Source organism: Protopterus annectens, chromosome 12.part0 (genome assembly GCF_019279795.1).
Source record: "Protopterus annectens isolate FY-2018-M chromosome 12.part0, PAN1.0, whole genome shotgun sequence".
Taxonomy (NCBI): domain Eukaryota; kingdom Metazoa; phylum Chordata; order Ceratodontiformes; family Protopteridae; genus Protopterus; species Protopterus annectens.
The window spans coordinates 343,674,545-343,693,863 of NC_056746.1; the positions used below are offsets into that span (position 1 = coordinate 343,674,545).

At 43.0% G+C, this 19,319-nt stretch overlaps 1 protein-coding gene across 1 annotated transcript in view; it reads left to right on the forward strand.

The window, feature by feature from the left end:
• Positions 1 to 19,319, forward strand: part of TXNDC11 (thioredoxin domain containing 11) — a 1,107,203-nt gene that overhangs the window by 834,462 nt on the left and 253,422 nt on the right. The window contains exon 9 of the mRNA XM_044089417.1: positions 4,312 to 4,457. Within this exon, the coding sequence (XP_043945352.1) occupies positions 4,312 to 4,457 (146 nt within the window). The remainder of the gene's footprint in view (positions 1 to 4,311; positions 4,458 to 19,319) is intronic.

Here is a 19,319-nt window from a genome sequence, read left to right on the forward strand (position 1 = left end):
TATATCATCATGGATTTCTAAAGCTATCTGTGCCTGTTATTCCTTTCATGGAAAGATTTTAACTGCCAATGTGAGAGCACATTCTACTAGGGCAGCTGCCTCTTCAGCAGCCTTTTTCGGGGGTGGTGGGGGGGGTGGACTACGCTTCCATACTGGAAGTGGCCACCTGGTCCTCAGTCCATACCTTTACCAAGCACTACAAGCCAGACTTGGTCTCTAGAGCCAGAACTGGGTTTGCTAGGTCAGTTTTACAGGGTCTCCTAGACCAGGCCCCTCTACCTAACTCCCAGGTTCATATCTAAAGCTTGGGTACTCTACCTACAGTTATGAATACTGCAACATGAGAATAGAAGGACATAGAATAGTTGTGTAAGAACTTACCATAACCTTAGACGTCCTTCTCTTCCATGTTGCAGTATTCAGTCCCCTCTTGCTCTGTTTTGTCCATCTGGAGTGACTGCTCTACCTTCTCTCCTTCCAAACAGGACAGTGTAACAAGCACATACATTTATTGGGATTCTTTGGCCTTCTGGCATTTGCGGGTCTGAAAAGCTCTTTTTCCTTGCTCCCCAGGGGTACTACTGTATGCGACGGCCATTTCTGATGGGGGCACATGCAGATGTCACTTTTATAGCCGATGTCTGTTTATGTTTTTGCAAGCAACGTAGCACATACCCCTGCTCCTAAGACTTTGGTATACTGGCCGGATGTCCAGAGCTGCAGGCAGCAACCTCCCAGCAGTTATGAATATTGCAGCATGGAAGAGAAGGACATCTAAGGTTATGGCAAGTTCTTACACAGTTATTCTTTCTATCAATATTGTCAAAGATTTGCCTACCCTCCAAAAACTACATTGATTCATGTCTTTCAGTTATGACAACATCTTTGCCATTCTTTTAGCCATTCCAGACATAAACACTTTATAATCAGGATTTTAAATTGAAATGGGCTTATGTGAGCCTGGATCTGATGAATCTTTACCATCTTTAGATATCACAGCCACTACAGCTTTTTCCAGTGTGTTAGTGCTTCCCCATCCTTTTCAAGTACTGTTAAAACAAAACCTTCCAGATTTTTATCACTTTCTTCCCTCCCACAAGAGTACCATCTGTTCCTGGAGACTTTACTGCAGATTGGTTGTATTTCGCCATTTTATCTCTTCTCCTCCTATCCTAACTGTTAATAGTTAAGCCTCATTTACCTTTAACCTTGGCATATTTAAGTCTTCCATAAATATTTCCATTTGTACTTTTTCTTGATTTCCCCACTTCTCTGCTTTATACAAAGTTTCATAAGATCTCCGATATATCTCCAATACCGCTACAGGATCTCTTGTTATAAGCTCCCTAAGTTTGGCAACAGCCCTTTCTACTGTTACCCAAGTTGTTTTGCCAAAAGCTTTTTGTTCTGGAGTTATCAAAAAACAGTTGGTTAACAGCAATCTTTCTAAACTTGTGCATATTATCCAGGTACCTCCCTTATTTTATCTTTAGCACTTGGCAATTGTTCCTCCTCTTGTTCTGTAAGATTCCTCTTATTCTGCAATACTTTAGCCTTTGTAAACAACACTAAATAATTCTTGTTACTTCTTAACCATATCTTTTTATTTCTAAACTATTTTTAAACTCCACTTTTATTTTATCCCACTCACTAACTATAACTTCTGAAGTACTTTCTATCTTCCTTAATAACTCCCAAAGTTCCACTACCCATTCCTTTAATTCCTGCCTTTAACAGGTAGGTGGGGAAGCACCAGTGTCTTTTTACTTCACTGCCTCTTAGTAATTATTAGTGCATGATCTGAAATAGTTATTGGATTTGTACTAAACTTCTCAACTAAATGCACATGTTCCTATGAAATACAATTTCTTTCTAGTTTAGCCCAGTACCTTGGAGAAGAATAAGTGAATTCTCTCTGAGTTCCTAGTACTGAATTCACGTCTTCCATACCAAATATTTTCATAAATTTCTTCAGAAATCTACCCTCTTGTTATATTTCCCTTCCCCACAAGATTAACAAGGTCAACAAAAGTCTAGTGTTTTCCACATTTTCTTATACTACAGTCATATTTCACAAATGGGATTTATGCTTTGCAGTCTCACATTTAGTCACTAATTTCTGTGTTGCCGATTGTCTTCCTGTTCATATCCATCTCTCAACTCCACACCCCGGTTTAATTCCAAGGTACTCATGATTTTTATAGTCAGTCCTGTCCTTTTCTCTGTCTCAAGCATTTTCCTTTGGAACAGTGGAAAAGGTTTAACTGGCAAAGTATCGCCATGTGCTTTATCATCAGAAAAATGAGAAGCAGCGCCCCTTCAACTTGATGTCTCACTTTTTGTTGCACAAACTTTTGTATTTCCTCTGTAACCTGTTTTGCGTTTAAAAATGTCTTTGATCCCCAAGAAAAAAATATTTTGAAGACAGCTGGACTCAGCAGCTTGAATCTCTCACACCTGCCTCTCAACATTCCCTAATTGAGGGAATACATTTGTTTCTCTTCTGCTTGGTGTACACTGAATAATAATTTTCCATAAACACTCTGCTTTCTCCAGCTTTTAATACTTTACCATTTTGACACAGTTTTGTCAGGATCAACTCTTTCCTGCTGGTAGGTTTGTATTTTTACTAATACAGTTCTTGGCTGTTTTCTTTGGAGTATAGACACTGTGTGCCCTTTCAATTAACAGTTCCTGCTGTGGAGTACTAGTTAAGTTGGTTGTTTGTGCCTTCATAAAATTAATACAATCTATTCCGTGTAGTTTCTCAGTTACAGCAGATAATTTCAGTATTTCCTTACGTGCGGTGTCCTCTAATTCTACCATTTTGTGAAACATACAGTGTCATACTCAGCCAGCCTTTACTTCATTTCAACCTCTTTTTTGCATTTTTTTTCAGGTTATAGCTTCTTCCATTTTTTCCAGCCTTGATATGCTCCTTCACTGCTTCATTTATTTTAATCCGCTCTGAGCACATTCAATTAATTTTTCCCCGTAGATTACTGGAAGCCATGTCTTCTTGCACCAAAGCTGGAGCTTGAACTGCCTTTTGTTGAACAGCTGCAGCATTCTTCCAAGATGGTGATTTCTCTTCACCTTTTCTAGTTAATTTTCTTTTCAGCTCTCTTAGTTTCTTCTTTGCTTACATCCAGGCAGTGTACTTACTAGCCAGTAACTGAATTTACTAAAAGTGACAGAATTCCTAGCCCTTGTCTTTCGTTTTTTTTTTTTCCCACTGGGAGAGCTGAAGTTAATCTTTTGATCAGTCTGCAACTGTCTTTGAAAGCCCTCAGTAATATAACTACTTTGCAGTGGTTTAGGCATCAAATCAGTTGCCCTGCTCATGTCAAGCTTAAATGCCAAAGTAGAGTCTTGCTATCAGATGTAGCCTGCTACTGCTTTGCATTCAGAGCCTTTACAGAGTGAAAACTGGAAAGAAATCTCTGGCTGGAGAGGGGTTACAGCATTAATTGATAAATATTATTCCTCCTCGTAAACATCATTTCATGTTGCGGTCTTGGAGCCTCCTGGCTGAGCATGGTCGAAAAGGAAAGCCCATGTTGGTAGGACACGCAAGAAACTGAATGATGATTTTGAGCATCCATTAACATGTGATGAACTGGAGGATGGATAAAAATCTAGAATTAAAGTTGGTGTCCATTTTCAGGATATACGTCTTAAGTATGGAAGAAATAAATGCTGGGAGCGGGCAGTGCTGCTCTCTGCTTCCTCAATTCTTCCTGTAGATAAGCTTAGATTCTACAAGTTGTAAGAACGGAAACAATATATTTTTTAAAAAATAAGTTGTGTTTAATGGACATTTTTTTTTTTTTCATATTAATAAGTACACTGTAATGACACAGGACATGACTGTTAGTGTGCAGCGAGCCTGTCTGTATGTGTTGGGCTGGCGTTGCATACAGTGAAGTATGTATATATTTTGGGGTGGGAGTATATGCTGTTCTTTGATGCATCATTCATAGCTTCAGGTATATAGAATGTATGAGATTATTTTGTAGACAATGGCATGTATGCGCAGTTTTTTGAAGCTAATTTTAACTGCGGTAGCATCATGTCAGCTGAGACACTTTACTTGGCTTTAATGATTTACCTGAAGAGCCATAAAGGATAAGAGAGTTGCCTGTTATTAAAATCTTTGTTACTGGAAGAAGGAATATGCGTCATGACTTACCCGTTTTTATCCTAATGTGCACATCAGTTGTAACAGAAATGTTTCACTGGATTTAATATTTAAGTGCCTCTTCCATATTGATGTTGTCTTTCTAAAATTTTTCATTTTCTTCTTTTCAGAAGCATTTATTCAGAACTATAGTAATCTGTACAGTCCCCTGAAAAGGCATCTTGTCAGCAGTTTTGTTTCCCAGTCGCAGTCAGCCCTTCTGATTTCTGAAGTCACCAGTTCAACTTTTCGCAGCATTGTGCTGGATGATGAAAAGGTATTAACATTCGTCATGGTTTACAAAAGTTGATCTGAACCAGCAATATAATGGCAGTGGTACTTCATATGTCATAAACATGGGGGTTGTGTATCAAGGGTAGGAAAAACATAATTTTAAAGGAAAACTGTTGGATATTACATGGCATAATGTTGAATAATATTAAATGTATTTGCCAGACAGCTCTTAACTGAAATTACATAGCAATCCTGTAATAGCACATTCAGTATTACTTCATCATACATATTTCAAAGAACTTAAGATATATTTACTCCAGTTCAGTAGTATCTCCCTTCTCTCTAAAAGCTCAGGAAAATCTCCTCAATCTTATGGCTTTAAACTGGACACCTATTCATTATCATGGTAGAAAACATTAACTCCAGAAAATGTATCTTCTGACATTATTATATCAACAAACACTATCTTAATAAATATCAGCTTTACCAGTAATTATTTTAACGTGCACCCCCCCCACTGCAGACCATTAGCTGCCACCAACTCTTCTTCTTGTTCTCCAGGTCTCCTGGAACCTTCTTCACCTTGGGTCAACCTGACCCCATGTCCAGGACCAGTAAGAAAATCAAGAACATTGGTGCAGCATCACACTGCTGCCAAGGAATGTGCTGTGTATTCCCCCCACCTTGCAGCAGTCTTGCCAGCTCCACAGTTGCTGCCCTTGAAAAGAGCTTGTGCCCTTCCTTGCCTGCACAACCTGCCAACAAAGTGATTCACTGCTAATGCAACACGGAGCTCTCTAGGCTCATACCCTTCTTATTGCCATGAGCCTAGACTGCCTCCCCCCAGGATGGGCAGGCCAGCATTGGTCTCTCCTTCCTATCCTCCCCCTGTGGCCCCTCCAGGGCCTGTACTGCGAATCTAAAATAGGCTGCCAGGGGCACACAGTAAAAGCTTTATTCCTCTGCATCATGGGGCTGCTTTGTCATGCAGCATATTTTCTAGTAGACTGTAACACTGGAACAAAACATTTGAAAACACCAAAAACAAGAAGCAAGTAAAATATTGATCTATTTCTCTTTTTAATTAGAAGATGTAAAAATAAATACTGTAATAAAACAGTTAATTTACAACATTAATCACATCCATTTAACCCAACATCACTTCCCGCAATTCTGCTTTGTTTATTCTCTAATTTTGCCTTTGTACATTGACCAGGGCAACCATTTACATACTTATTCTAGGATATTTTCTTCACAGTTGTTCCTCCTTGTGATGCAGTTCATCTGTCAGTTGTATTACATTCTTACCAGATGGTAAAGCATTTATTTTTGTATTTTAGTTATTGCTTTTTATTTATTTATTTACTTACTTTTTGCAACTGTTATATTTAATAAAGCCTTTTCATTATTTGTATGTATATGACTATCAAACTCCCAATAACCAGTGCAGCACAAGTAACTCCTCTCAACCAGTCCTTTCCTGCAATAGGTTCTGTGGATTTCACTTGAATAAATCTAATCTTGCATATACCTGGAATATATGTATTTCCCTCATCTTCCACCCTATATCTCCAGCACAGGGAGTTCACTCCAAGGAACATTACATTATTTCTGTATCAAGTATACCAATATTTATGCAGATACCTCTGTACAAAAATTCAGAATCTTCTGGAGTTGGTAGCATATTTCATTAACTGGCACATCAGTGTGCAAGTGGCAAGATCAGTTTCAACATACAGCAGATTTTGCTATTCACTCATTAGGGTGCTATAACCATCTAAGACCTTTACACTCTACTCACCAACCCCCTTAACAAAAGACGTCTCCCCATTTTCTAAAAGAAATGCTATCAGTTTGTTTTGAATTGTCATCTTATCAGTCAGACCTGTAAATCTTGAAGTTTTGACCATAATCTTATATTCTAATCTTAGCATATTCCATAGTGAGAACTAGTGGGTGTGTAATATTGAACGGAGCTTAATATGTAAACTCTCATACTGCCACATGTTCAGCAGCTTCTTCCAACTTTGGATCTGGACATCTGTTTTTAAGTTAAGATTTTGTCTATTAGGGAGGGACCACATCATTATTTAGCCAGAATCATAAATAGTAATTAACAATAAGCTTCAATAACATATTTCTGTTGTGGATTGCAGAAGTTCGTTCATGGTGAGTAACTTACTGTTGCATGCCTGAAGTAAAACATGCCTAAAGATGCTAGGTTAAATATGTTTTAATCTATAGAGTGTACTGCTGGAAAAAAATGTCTTTGCAAGCAATAATTCTTTGTTTAAAAAAATGCACATTACTGTGTTACAGGTGTCACGTTTTGAATGCCTTGGATTACTTGTGACCCTGTTTTCAGGTATCTAGTGATAAGACAGACATTTGGAGATTAAAAGGATAGTAAAAAGTCAGCCGTAGTCATAAATTAAAATAAATAAATAAATTGTCCGCCTCTTGATCTTCTGATGTCCTTCTGTTCACTTGCTGCAGTATTCATAATGTGAGGGGATCTCCCGCCAGAAGGCAACCTGACGTCTGCCAGTATACCGAGGTCTTGTACTACTTAAGGGTATTTGGTATGTCGCACGTAGGCTGCAGTTGGATGTAGTAGGCCATAAAAGTGACATACACGCATATCCTCAGAACTTTTCTGCTGCTATTCAGAACGCCATTCCGACTGTTGCTCTGATCATTTCAGTGATTGCGACTTCAGCCTTTTTTCAGATAAGTGCCCTATTGGTAAAAATTTTCACTACTACTGTTTTGGTTATATCGTCCAAGAAGGGCAAGTGCCATTGTGGAAGACTAATTCCACATAAGGACAGCCATCTACAGTGTCTGTTTTACTTAGGGCCTAGCCACGACCATAAGTCCTGCAGCATTTGCCAGTCTATCATACCCAAGACCCTTAGAAGCCAGGTCTCTTCTCTTGCTATAAGTTTAAAGAACCAACAGCTTAAGTTGTTAGCTAATTGTATGGAAGGTACCTTGGGGACCGATGCTAAGCTGGTGAAGCACAAGGCCAAGAAACCTAGGCTTGCAGATTCCACTTCACCTCCACCATCAAAAGTATCTTCTAAGGTGTTGTTCAACCCAGAGGCACATGCAACTTCAGGAATGGATTCACAGGCTGAGCCCAGTTCTGAGGCCGTCTTGACTTTGGCCGTGAGCACGTCTTTGGCGGTAGAACAGAAGTCTGATCAAGATGTCACGGAAAAACTTAAACTCATTATTATGGAGGGCCCTAGGAGAGTACCACAAACTCTAGTGAGAGAAGAAATTGAGTCAGAAACTTTTGAAAGCAGTCCTTCGATGTTGCATAAGATTGGTTCTCGAGCCAAGAAAAAAAAAAACAAGCATTTGTCCCCTGCTAAAGAGGCCCCAACAGACTGGCAGGCCTTTTCCCAAACTTTGTTTTAGGCTTTCATGTCACACAAGCTGATGCCTTCTCTACATGCTCCTACTCCCCTTCCTTCTCAGAATGGGATTAGGAACAGTGATTCCTTGGATGACTTTTCCTACGATGAAGAGGAATCCTTGGATTACTCAACACAAATTCCCTTTCCTCAGGAATATGTTTCCCCTGAGGAGGAGTCAATCAGTGCTGATTCCCCTGTGGAAGAGATTTCATTTGGTGAAATTCTTCTGAAGTGGGAGAACACTTTAAGTGGGGCACCTCCTAAATGTCTGATGTTCAGAAAAGATACTATCAACTTCTACAAGTTGATTTCCCTGGCCCCACTGCAGTTCCTTGGATTACTCAACACAAATTCCCTTTCCTCAGGAATATGTTTCCCCTGAGGAGGAGTCAATCAGTGCTGATTCCCCTGTGGAAGAGATTTCATTTGGTGAAATTCTTCTGAAGTGGGAGAACACTTTAAGTGGGGCACCTCCTAAATGTCTGATGTTCAGAAAAGATACTATCAACTTCTACAAGTTGATTTCCCTGGCCCCACTGCAGTTCCATCAGTGCATCCTGCATTTCTGGATGTCTTTCATAGTGCTTCAGAAACCCCAGACTCCCAGGCCCTGGCCCCCAAGAAGCCAGACCGCTTCTACAAGGTACCTGAGGATTGTAAGTCCCTATTTAGGTGTCTTGCTGCTGACCCAGCAGCCATTTCTGTAGTTACAGGTAAACCTTCTAGGTTGCTTCCTTCTACCTCCCTTTTCCCATCAGACAAAGAGAGTAGGATCCTTGAGAGACTGGGAAAAAAAGGCCTATACTTCAGCCACCTTGGCTTTTAGGGCCATCAATTGTCAGACACATCTGACTAAGTACTCCTTAGAGCTTTTGTCTCAGGAATCTAGCGCCATTTCAGATCTTCCAGAGTCTGAAGGTAAAGCATTGGCCCTCTCTGTCTTGGGAGCATCCTCGCAAGTGTCAAGACCCTCCATTAAATGCAGCTGTGGTGCTCTGGAGGCTTGTGCCAGGGCAGCTGCTATTGGTACTGTTCTCTGAAAATTTTCCTGACTTAGGTTGTAGCCCCTCCAGGATGACTTCAAATCTAAATTAACAGACACACCATTAGATAATTCAGCCTTGTTTGGACCAGCAGCAGCTTCTCTCTAAGTCCTTATATGAAAAAAAATAAGGAACTTAAGGTTTTGAAACACATCTTGGTTTCTCCTGTGCCCAGGTTTCATAGGAATTTCCCATGTAAACCTGTCTTCGTCCAGAGCCGCACTCAGTATTCCTTCAGCAAGACTTTCAGAAGAGGTAAGAAACTACAAAAGCCTAGGAGTTCTGAGGTACCCTCACAACAAAGCAGGGAGTCTGACTAGTCTGTCAGTGTCTCCCTTTCTCCTCTTTCCCTTCGCCTTCCAGATGCTCACAGGGTCTGGGAAAGCAACACCCAAGACACCTGGATTATTTTCATAATCAAAACAGGATACCTCATGGTTTGGCACCCCCCCCCCTTCATGGGCATCCCTCAACTCCCCCAAGCAGCCCCCCCACTTCCCAAAGCTCTTTTCGGACTTTTGGCAACAGGAGTCTATTCAAAGGATTCTTCAAACCGCAATAGAGAGGTTTTTATTCAAGAATGTTCTTAATGCCCAATCCTGGATATTTCCCATCCCAGCACTTTCTTAAAGGTCCCTTCCTTCAGAATGTTGACACTGAAAACTCTGTTCCCTCTTATTCTTCCACAGGGATACATGTCATCTCTAGATATAAAAGATGCTTACCTTCACATACCCATTCACCCCATGTTCAGGAAATTCTTACGTTTTTCTGTAGGTTCCTGGCATTTTCAATTCTCTGCCTTGCCCTTCAGTTTTCTACAGCTCCGAGGGTGTTCACAAAATGCCTGGCTTCAGTGATTGCACATTGCATGCTTTTTTTATACTTTTCTTTCCATACCTGGACAACCTGCTGTTACAGGCTCCAACTCCTCACACACTACTCCAACATCTAGAGGCCACCATTTCCCTCCTTGGAAAACTGGGTTCACCATCAACTTCAGGAAGTCAGTCCTCACCTTTTCACAAGACCACATTTTCCTGGGTTGTCGAATCTAGACAGACGTAATGAGAGTGCCACTTCACCTAAGAAGGTGCAGGACCTTTGGTCCTTCTTTCACTCCCTTCTCCCCTTGACTCACATCATGGCCAGGGAGTTCCTTAGGGTGCTTGGATTCATGGCTTTAACCATTCTCATGGTGCCAGTGACAAGACTCCACATGAGGAAATTCCACTGGTTCTTGAGAACTGTGTGGACCCAACATTCTCACCCACTAGAGTACAAAGTCTCTCTCATTCCTTGTCTAAAGAGGGAACTGCACTGGTGGATCCAACAGATAGCCGCAAATCCAGGACTAACTTTTTACCCCCCTCATGTCAGTTCGAGAACTATACACAGATGCATCAGACGTGGGCTGCGGGGCGGCTCTGGGCAGATTTACAGTTCAGGGAGTTTAGTCCCCCTCCCAGAAAACAGAACACATAAACATCATGGAAATGTGAGCGTTGCTCCTAGCTCTATAATCATTTCACCCTCTTCTTTGCCCAGGCCCTCTCAGACTGTTCAGACAACATGACAGCCCTCTGATATGTGAACAAGCAGGTGGGACCAGATCATATCTCCTTTGCAGGTTGGTTCTTCTGGTATGGGAATTTCTTGCCCAGTACCACATGACTATTCAGGCAGTGTACATTCCTTCCACCTGGAACCTTGTGGCAGATTCCCTGAACAGGTCCTTGACTCAGTTCCACGAATGGATGCTTCACATGGATGTGTTCCTGGACATAGTCCACCAATAGGGTATTCCTCAAATAGATTTATTTGCCTTCCTCCTGAACAGACAACTTTCAAAATTTTGTGCCAGAGTCCCAAGTCCTCTGTTTTGGAAAGTAGACTCCTTTTCTTGGAAGGGATGTTTCTGTATGTATTCCCTCCCCTTCCTCTAATCACAAAGATCCTGTTCAAGATTCAACAGGACCAACCAAAAATCTTGCTGGTGACTCCCTTTTAGCCAAGACAGCACTGGTTCCCCCTTCTTCTGCATTTAGCCAAGGGTCATCACCACAAGTTATCCCACAGAGTGGACCTTACAAAACAAAGAATCCACACCTGTCAACGCTAGAGCTGGCATTGTGGGTGATAGGATTCTAATTCCTTTCCAGACACCTACTCTCAGAGAACTTTCTTAGGATTTTTCAGGAGGCCAGAAAACCCAACACAAGAAAGTTTTAAATTTGCAAATAGAAAAGATTTTCACTCTAGTGTCTCTCTTTCTCTAAGAACCACGACCCACTGACAGTGGGAATCCCAGTGGTTCTGTCTTATTTCTGTGAATTGGTGTCTGCTGGCTTGGCTTATTCTTCTGTCAAAGCACATATGTCAGCTGTTTCTGCTCATCTGTCTCTATCTCCCCCTAGTATCCAGATTTGAGGTTAGACAATTTCTTAAGGATGTCCTTCACATTATGCCTCCCAGGAAACCTATTCCTCCTCCTTGGGGCCTTAATTTTTTTTAGAGAAAATTGACCCTAGCCCCTTTCAAGCCCCCACATCTTTGGCCTCCCTAAAACATTGTTCTTGGAAAACTGTTTTATTAGTGGCCTTGACTTCAGCTAGAAGGGTGTCGGAGCTGCAAGCTCTTATGGCTTTACCCCCATTTTTGGTCTTTCATAAGAACAGGGTATACTTGAAAACAGTTCCTTCTTTTATGCCAAAAGTGGTTAATAAGTTATCCCTTAACCAGTCCCTTCAATTACCCACCTTCTTTCCTTCCCCCCAAAACCAGTGAGAAGGTACTGCATTCCTTAGTTGTACATAGCAACAACAGAAGTCAGCGTAATGGAACCACACAAAATTCAACAAAAAGCAGCGACTGCCAAAACGCTAGCTGCTAGAATCTCACAGAACAAACTTCAGCAAAAATGATGACTGCAGAACTGTAAAAAAGACGTTTTTTAATGGATAATCATGATGAAGCTCGCGTTGCGAGAGAAAGCGCTTAACCTTATCCATTAAAAAACGTCTTTTTTACAGTTCTGCAGTCATCATTTTTGCTGAAGTTTGTTCTGTGAGATTCTAGCAGCTAGCGTTTTGGCAGTCGCTGCTTTTTGTTGAATTTAGTTGTACATAGACAACTTTAGATTTTATCTGGACAAGACTAAAGCGATCTGGAAATCTGATCATCTGTTTGTGAACTTTCATCCCAGGACTCTGTGTTTACCCATTTCCAAGCAGACTGTTTTTTCTTGGATTTCTAAGACTTATTTCCCTTTGTTTACATGCTCCATGGAAAGAGCCTGTCTTCATCTGTGAAGGCCCATTCTACCAGAGCTGTGCTTCCTCTAAGGCATTCTTCAAGTCTTAGATAACAGAGACATCCTTTAAGCAGCCACCTGGTTTTCTATTCATACATTTACCAAACATTACAAAGTGGATGACATCTCCAGATCCAGACCCAGATTTGCTAAAGCCATTTTACATGGCTTCATTGAGACTGCCTCTGCTCCTTCCTCCTTCCTTCCTTCTTGACTTTGGCAGTCTCCCTCAGGTTATGAATACTGCAGCAAATGAGTAGAAGGACATAGAAAAGTTGTGTAAAATGTTACTATAACCATAGATGTCCTTCTCTTCACTGCTGCAGTATTCTATCCCTCCCTCCCTCCCTCTGGTGTCTTGTTTTACCTGGAAGTGTTTGACCATACAATGCTTAGTCTGGCATTCCTCCTGGTACATTTAGTTCTGAGGATGGTACGTACATATGTCAAGACTTTCGTATACTGGCCGTCGGCTTGCCTTTTGGCGGGAGATCCCCTCAAATTATGAATACTGCAGCAGTGAAGAGCAGGACATCTATGGTTATGCTAAGATTTTACACAACTGTTCTTTCAGTGTTAATGTTGCTGCATCACTCTTAGAAAGTTAACATTAGTTTCATAGGTTCATAGGTTCATACTAGGCTATCTGCCCTAGGGCATTTATAAGCCTAGCCAGAGTTTGTTTGGCTTTCACCACCCATTTTAAATTAATTTTGCTATGCCCTTTTTCGAGGTTAGTATACTGTGCCTCTGTCTAACAGTGACACAGAAGTGATACCCGGGGTAAACCTACGATCTCCCATCCACTCTTCAAGATTCCTCTTGAAAAGAGTCAATGAGGGACTCTGCCTAACCTGGACTGGGATTTTATTCCAGAGTGAAGGGAGCCTCTGGGTTATGAATCTGTCCCTCCAGCATGTCCTATTTATTTCAGTGCTGAGGTTCAAGTCTCCCGAGCGTGTAGCTCGATGGGATTTGGATTTTTTGAGGTGCAGCATGTCCCTTAATTCCGGGTTGGACATGGCCTTATACATCAGGCACAGGTCACCTCTGAGCATGCGGTATGCCACTGAGTAGAGCTGGAGTTTCTTTAACCGGGCAGCATATGGCATCTGTTTGAGCCCTTTGATCCTCTTGGTGAGGTACTTTTGGGGTCTTTCCAGTTGCTGCAGGTGTTTGGTAAGGTACATCCCAAAAGGGGCATTGTACTCAATTATGGGCCTGATGAGGGATGAGTAAAGAGGCACGATGACCTCCCCTAATCTAGATGTGAATCCCTTCATGATTAGGTGGGCTATATAAAATGTTTTTCTAACCACTTTGGCCACGTGGTTGTCAAATGAGAGATTGCTATCAACTTGGGTCCCCAGGTCCCTAATTACTTCTTCTGTACTTAATGGATTACCACCTATGTGGTAATTTGTGGGCACTTTTTTTTGCCAAAGGGGATGACTATACACTTTTTGGCGTTTAGCTTGAGGCCATGGCTCTGGCACCAGTTGTCTGTTTCTATGAGGCCCTTTGGAGGATGCTTGTGTCGGCTGGAGAGTCGATTATGGCGCCCAGTTTGCAGTCATCTGCGAACTTGGTCAGCCACAGTCCTTCCATGTTGGCCTGTACCTCCGAGAAATATATACCAAACAAGAGAGGTTCCAGGACTGAGCCTTGTGGGACGCCACTTGTAACTGGTTTGGAGTCTGACATGGCTCCAGCAATTCTAACCATGTGGGTTCTGTCCTTGAGCCAGTTTGCAACATATTTGTTTTACTACAAAAAAACTTGGTAGGGAATACGGTACAAATAAAGCTTTGTTTTTTGGGTAAGGCCATATCCCACAGTGTAGTCTGTATCACTATGTTATGGTGTATTATCCATTCTTTTTTCAACATCCTCTTTTCTTTGACTTAGAGTGGCAGAAACGTGAATAAGTGCTCTAATTGGGAACAGGACACATTATCGTAGTTTTGCATGTTGAGCACTCATTCATAGGTTCAGAAGTACTTAGTAGGTTGTTGATCCATGAAAATCTTAAGAAGCCTTTTCCTGCATGCCCATGAAGTTTTTAGTCCCTGTAATTTAAGTAGAAATAACCCAGAGCTGGACAGAACATTTACATGTTTCTGTCCTTCATAAGGTACAGGGGTGCTAACCAAGGGTGAATTTAGATGTGAAGTTGTTCAGTATCACCGTTCATTCTTACATATGGGTTTGGAGCCGATCCATCGGCTCCGAGTCGGCCGCTTTCACTAGCTGAAGATCTCAGTGTAGCTTGAGGCCAGGTCCCTATCCCATGATGCTCTCTGTCCTACCTCAGAACTAGTTTGCCGCTGCAACAGATCGGAGGTCGTTGGAGAGCTCGGGCCAGTATTGTGGAAATCTTTCTACTATATTGTATCTTTATAGCGAAGCTTTCGCAGTTTTCTTTTAGACTGTTTTGTTGGACTAGTTAACTTTGGTTTAGCTCAGTTTTTGTTATATTTGATGAGGATTTCGTCCTTTTAAAAGCAGCTGCTCTTAGGCCTTTTGCCGTGCCTTAGTTGTTAATTCCCTATTCAGCTTATTAGCGTGTTGTATAGATAGTTCTTTAAAAGTTAAGATTTATAGTTAGCTATTCACTAGTGTATGCTTATATTTAGTGTTAGTTAGCCTTTATAAAATTAGAATTTATACTTAGCTTTACTGTGTTTCTACAGTTTTCTAGAGTTTGCAGTGTGTGTGCTGTAGTCTTAGAGTGAAATAATTGTACTGATTGGTGCATACTGTTGTTTTTTCTTGTTAGTATGGCTGATCAAAAAGAAAAGCAGAAGTAAGGCTTTAAAAAGAGCCCAAAATGCGTGCAGAAAATGTCGATCACTGACTCCCACGTAAGTTGTGTTTATTGCTTGGGGCCAGTTCACCTCCAGGAGGATTGCTCTATCTGCTGTTCTTTCATTAGCCGGGTTTTCCTTGAACAAAGAAGAAAGCTGGTGGATAGAGGCTTACTGAAGCCAGATTTTCAGGAGTCCTTGGACAAGGCTGATCAGACTTGCAAGTCGTCGAAGGAGCAGAAGTCCTCCAAAGCTTCTTTGGAGCCCAAGTCATTGGCTCCGAGCCTTGCTGTGAAGGTGCAGTCGCCGGCTCTGCAGTCTTCGGAGCCATGCACCACGTCAGTATTTTCTAGCCAGTCCCCAGTTTTGGAGCTGGTTTCCGAGACCTTAAGATCTCCCATTCTTCAATCGGTGGCTTCTTCTGTTCCTTCGACTCGTTCTTCAAGAACCCTCTCTGATGTGGATGTGGACCGGGTGGTGCAGAGGCTTCTCAAGAACCCGGCACAGGCCAAATTATTATCGGCTTCGACCCAACCGGTTTCGGAGCCTAAGACCATCGCACCTGCTGTGACTACTCCTCCGCCAAGCTGGGCCTTCAGAGCCGAGGGAAGAGGATCTGATGATTGTGGAGCATTCGGAGCTGAGGCCTGTTTCAGTGCTATCGGCTCCATCAACTCTGACTTCTTTGGTGCCGTTGGAAGAGTCTGGGAGCCGACACTTTCTGGCCGGCTCCAGGGGGGGGGGGGTCAAACCGATACGTCGGTTCCAACCCTTCCTCTCAGAGCGTTGGCGCAGATGAGCTCGGCTCCTTCCTCTGGGTCAGAGCCCACTGTCTCGGCGCTGGGGAGGTTGCCGTCTTCTTCGGAACTGGCGGCTTCCTCGGGTCAGAGCAGTGGAGCCTTCGATGCTATGAGGAGGGTTATGTCGTCCAAGACACACACATCATCAGGGCCCTCCTCCTCCTCCCCTAAAGTGCCCCTTTCTGCCTCTGCATCACAGGTCCCCGTGAAGCGTTGAGACCCAGAGCCTCAGGTAAGCCCATTGGGTGACCCATGTTCTACTGAGACCTCACCAGAAGCCCCCACTGATGAGGTTCTCAGGAAGAAACTTTGTAAGAGGAGGCATTTAGACTCCCCGCAGGAGTTTTTGACATCAGACACTGACTTTAGAGGAGTCAGAAGTGTCCCCACGGTCCCCCTCGGAGGATATCTTCTGTGCTGATATCCTGGAGGTACTTAAGTAGAGGGGTGACTGGCAGTCCGTTAGCCCTACTGAGGATGAGTCGGTGCTCCTGAAGGCCTTTGGGTCTCAACCTTCCACCTCCTGGGTGACTCCGCCCTTCGATGAACTAATGGACTTGGTTGCTCGAAAGGCGTGGGAGTCTCCTGATACTATGGAACCTGTCCCTCGGAGGCCCAGCAAGCTTATCACCTCCCCCCAAGATAAGATGTTCCTCACTAAGGGAGTTCTGGTTGATGCCATGGTGGTGGCGGCGGACACCAAGAAAGAGATGTCTGAAACCTCTTCTACTGTCCATGCTCCTAATATAGATTCCAGGACGATGGACAGGTATGGGAAACGCATCTTAAGTTCTGCGAACTTTGCTATGCGATCGCTCAACTACTTGACCCATTTTACCCATCTTCAAAGAGATCTCCTAAAAGAGCTTGGAGATACTCTACAGGGTAGTACAGATGGAGGTGTCTCTGACAAGGTGACAGCCCAGCTTAATACCCTTAATTCCATAGTTAACTCATCCATGCGGCTCATTTCCTATGCAGCCATTGTTTCAGTTCGAGCAGCGGGTTCAGCAATAGCTCTTCGGAGAAATTCCTGGATGCACTTATGCTCCTTTGCGGAAGCCTTCAAGTCTTCTTCTGTTAACACCTCATTTGATGGCTCATTTCTTTTCGGGCCCAAAGTCAAGGAGGCTCTCACTAGGTGTGAGCAAGATGGAAAGACTCTATCTGCCATAGGAGTCTGTTTTCCCCCCCCTACCACACCATACCCCAAAGGGCAGAAAGGTGGAAAAATGTGGTTCCGAAAGTCCCAAGGAGCTTTCCAGAACACTCATTTTAAGGGGATCCAGTATCTGTCTGCCTGGGATGACATGATCGAAAAACCATGATGCTTTGCCAGAGATGGCCTGCACCTGTCGGCCTTGGGATTCCGGATACTGGCTAAGGCTCTTGTCACCCCTGTAGTGCCTTTTTTAGGCAAGTTTCAAATGACAAATTCACCACTGTAACAGGTACAAGCAAGAAAAATCTGAGGGTAATGCTACTTAATGCTAGAAGTCTAAACCTCAAAATGCACTCACTCGAGGCACTCCTTAAAATGGAGAACATTGACATCTGTGCAGTGACAGAGACCTGGTTCAAGGCTCCAGAGAACAGCCCTGCATTACCAGGCTATAATTCATACCACACCTTTTGGCCACCTAACCTGGACCGAAACGCTAAAGGCAGAGGCGTGTCCATATTCATTAAGGATATCCATACCTCCAGGCTAAGTTGCTCAGCATAATGCATCCGAGATTATCCAAGTGCAACTAACTCTGGGGCAAGACCTCAGTCCAGATTGTAGCTTGCTACAGATCCCCCACCATGCCCCAGGATTCCCACTCCTCATTTCTTGATACACTGGAAAATATTAGGGCACAACCTAACACCCTAATAATGGACGATTTCAACTACCCTACCATTAACTGGGAAAACTACTCGTGTACCAACTCTTGTGCTCAACGTTTTTTGGAATTCATAAATTCCAACGCCGTGGATCAACTTGTCCACACCCCCACCAGGGGCAGCAATATCCTAGACCTGGTCATTACCAACATGGGCAACCGGTGTTCCACACCAGAGGTCAATTCCTCGTTGGTCAGATCCGACCACAAGCTAATCACCCTAGACATCCACATCCCACCCCCACCCCCCATTAGGGAAACCATCGTAAGAAATTTCACCAAAGCCAACTTCACAATTCTTAAGACAGTAGTGGCAAACTTCACAATACCCATGCTGATGGACAATAGAGGTATGACTGCTGAATCCTGTTCAAATGCACTTTATAAGCACTTACACGAGTGCATGGCTTGTGCAATCCCTAACAGAACCAAGATGCTATCCTCCAAAAAAAGGAAGCCAATCTGGTGGTCCCCTGCCATAAACAAACTCTACAACAGAAGAAAGAAACTGTTATAAAATCCCATGATTGGAGGAACTCCGTGGTCAGCCTCAGTAAGAAGCTGAGATCCCTCCTAAAATCCTCCAACGCTAGTTATGAAAACAAAATTGCCACTGATTCTAAAGACAACCACAAAGAATTCTATAGCTATGTCAAGAATCTCAATGGCAACACTCAGATCTGCTCTGAGTTACAGCACAATGGCACTAAATGTACAGAACCAACTAATATTGCCAACATCCCAGCAGATAGGTTCGGTGCTAACTTTACCCCTCTCACCCCCTAATGGGGCCCATCTCTATACTGGAAGAATGCAAAGTTCCTATAATCATGACTGCACAAGTAAAAGACACTCTCCAAAGCCAAGAACGCAGCATCCATGGGACCTGACAACATCCCAGGCTGCGTTCTACATGAATTACAGAACAAACTGGCACCCCACCTAAGTACCATGTTCAATCATAGCCTCCCCTCAGGCTTTGTGCTCACTGAATGGCGCACAGCAATGGTTATCCCACTTCACAAAGGGGGAACCATCACGGACTCCGGGAACTACCACCCCATTAGCCTGAAGAGCCTGGTCTGCAAGGCTATGGAACGTATCATCATGGAACTTATAAACAATGACATTGGTAATCTCCAAACTCTGGACCCTACCCAGTTCAGGTTTGTAAAAGGCAAATCATGTCTCCTAAACCTGATAGACTTCTTTGAAGTGGTCACCAAAGCCGTAGATGAGGGTAAGGTGGTCCACACAGCGTATCTAGATCTCGCCAAGGCTTTCGACACCATCCCCCACTCTGGAATTATAGATAAACTCACTAAACTAGGTATAAATCCCTATGTCACAAGATGGGTTGCCAGCTGGCTCACTGACAGAACCCACACTGTGAAAGTAGCAGACACTAAATCCAACTTCAGACCAGTGACAAGTGGAGTACCACAGGGTTCAGTCCTAGGTCCTCTCCTGTTTGATATCTACTTCTCTGAAGTGCAGGCTAACACAGAAGGTCTTTGGCTAACAAAGTTTACAGATGACTGCAAATTAGGAGCCATAATCAAAACTCCTAACGATGTGGACATCCTATGAAAGGGCCTCACTGAAACAGATGCCTTCTGTCAAAGCCATGG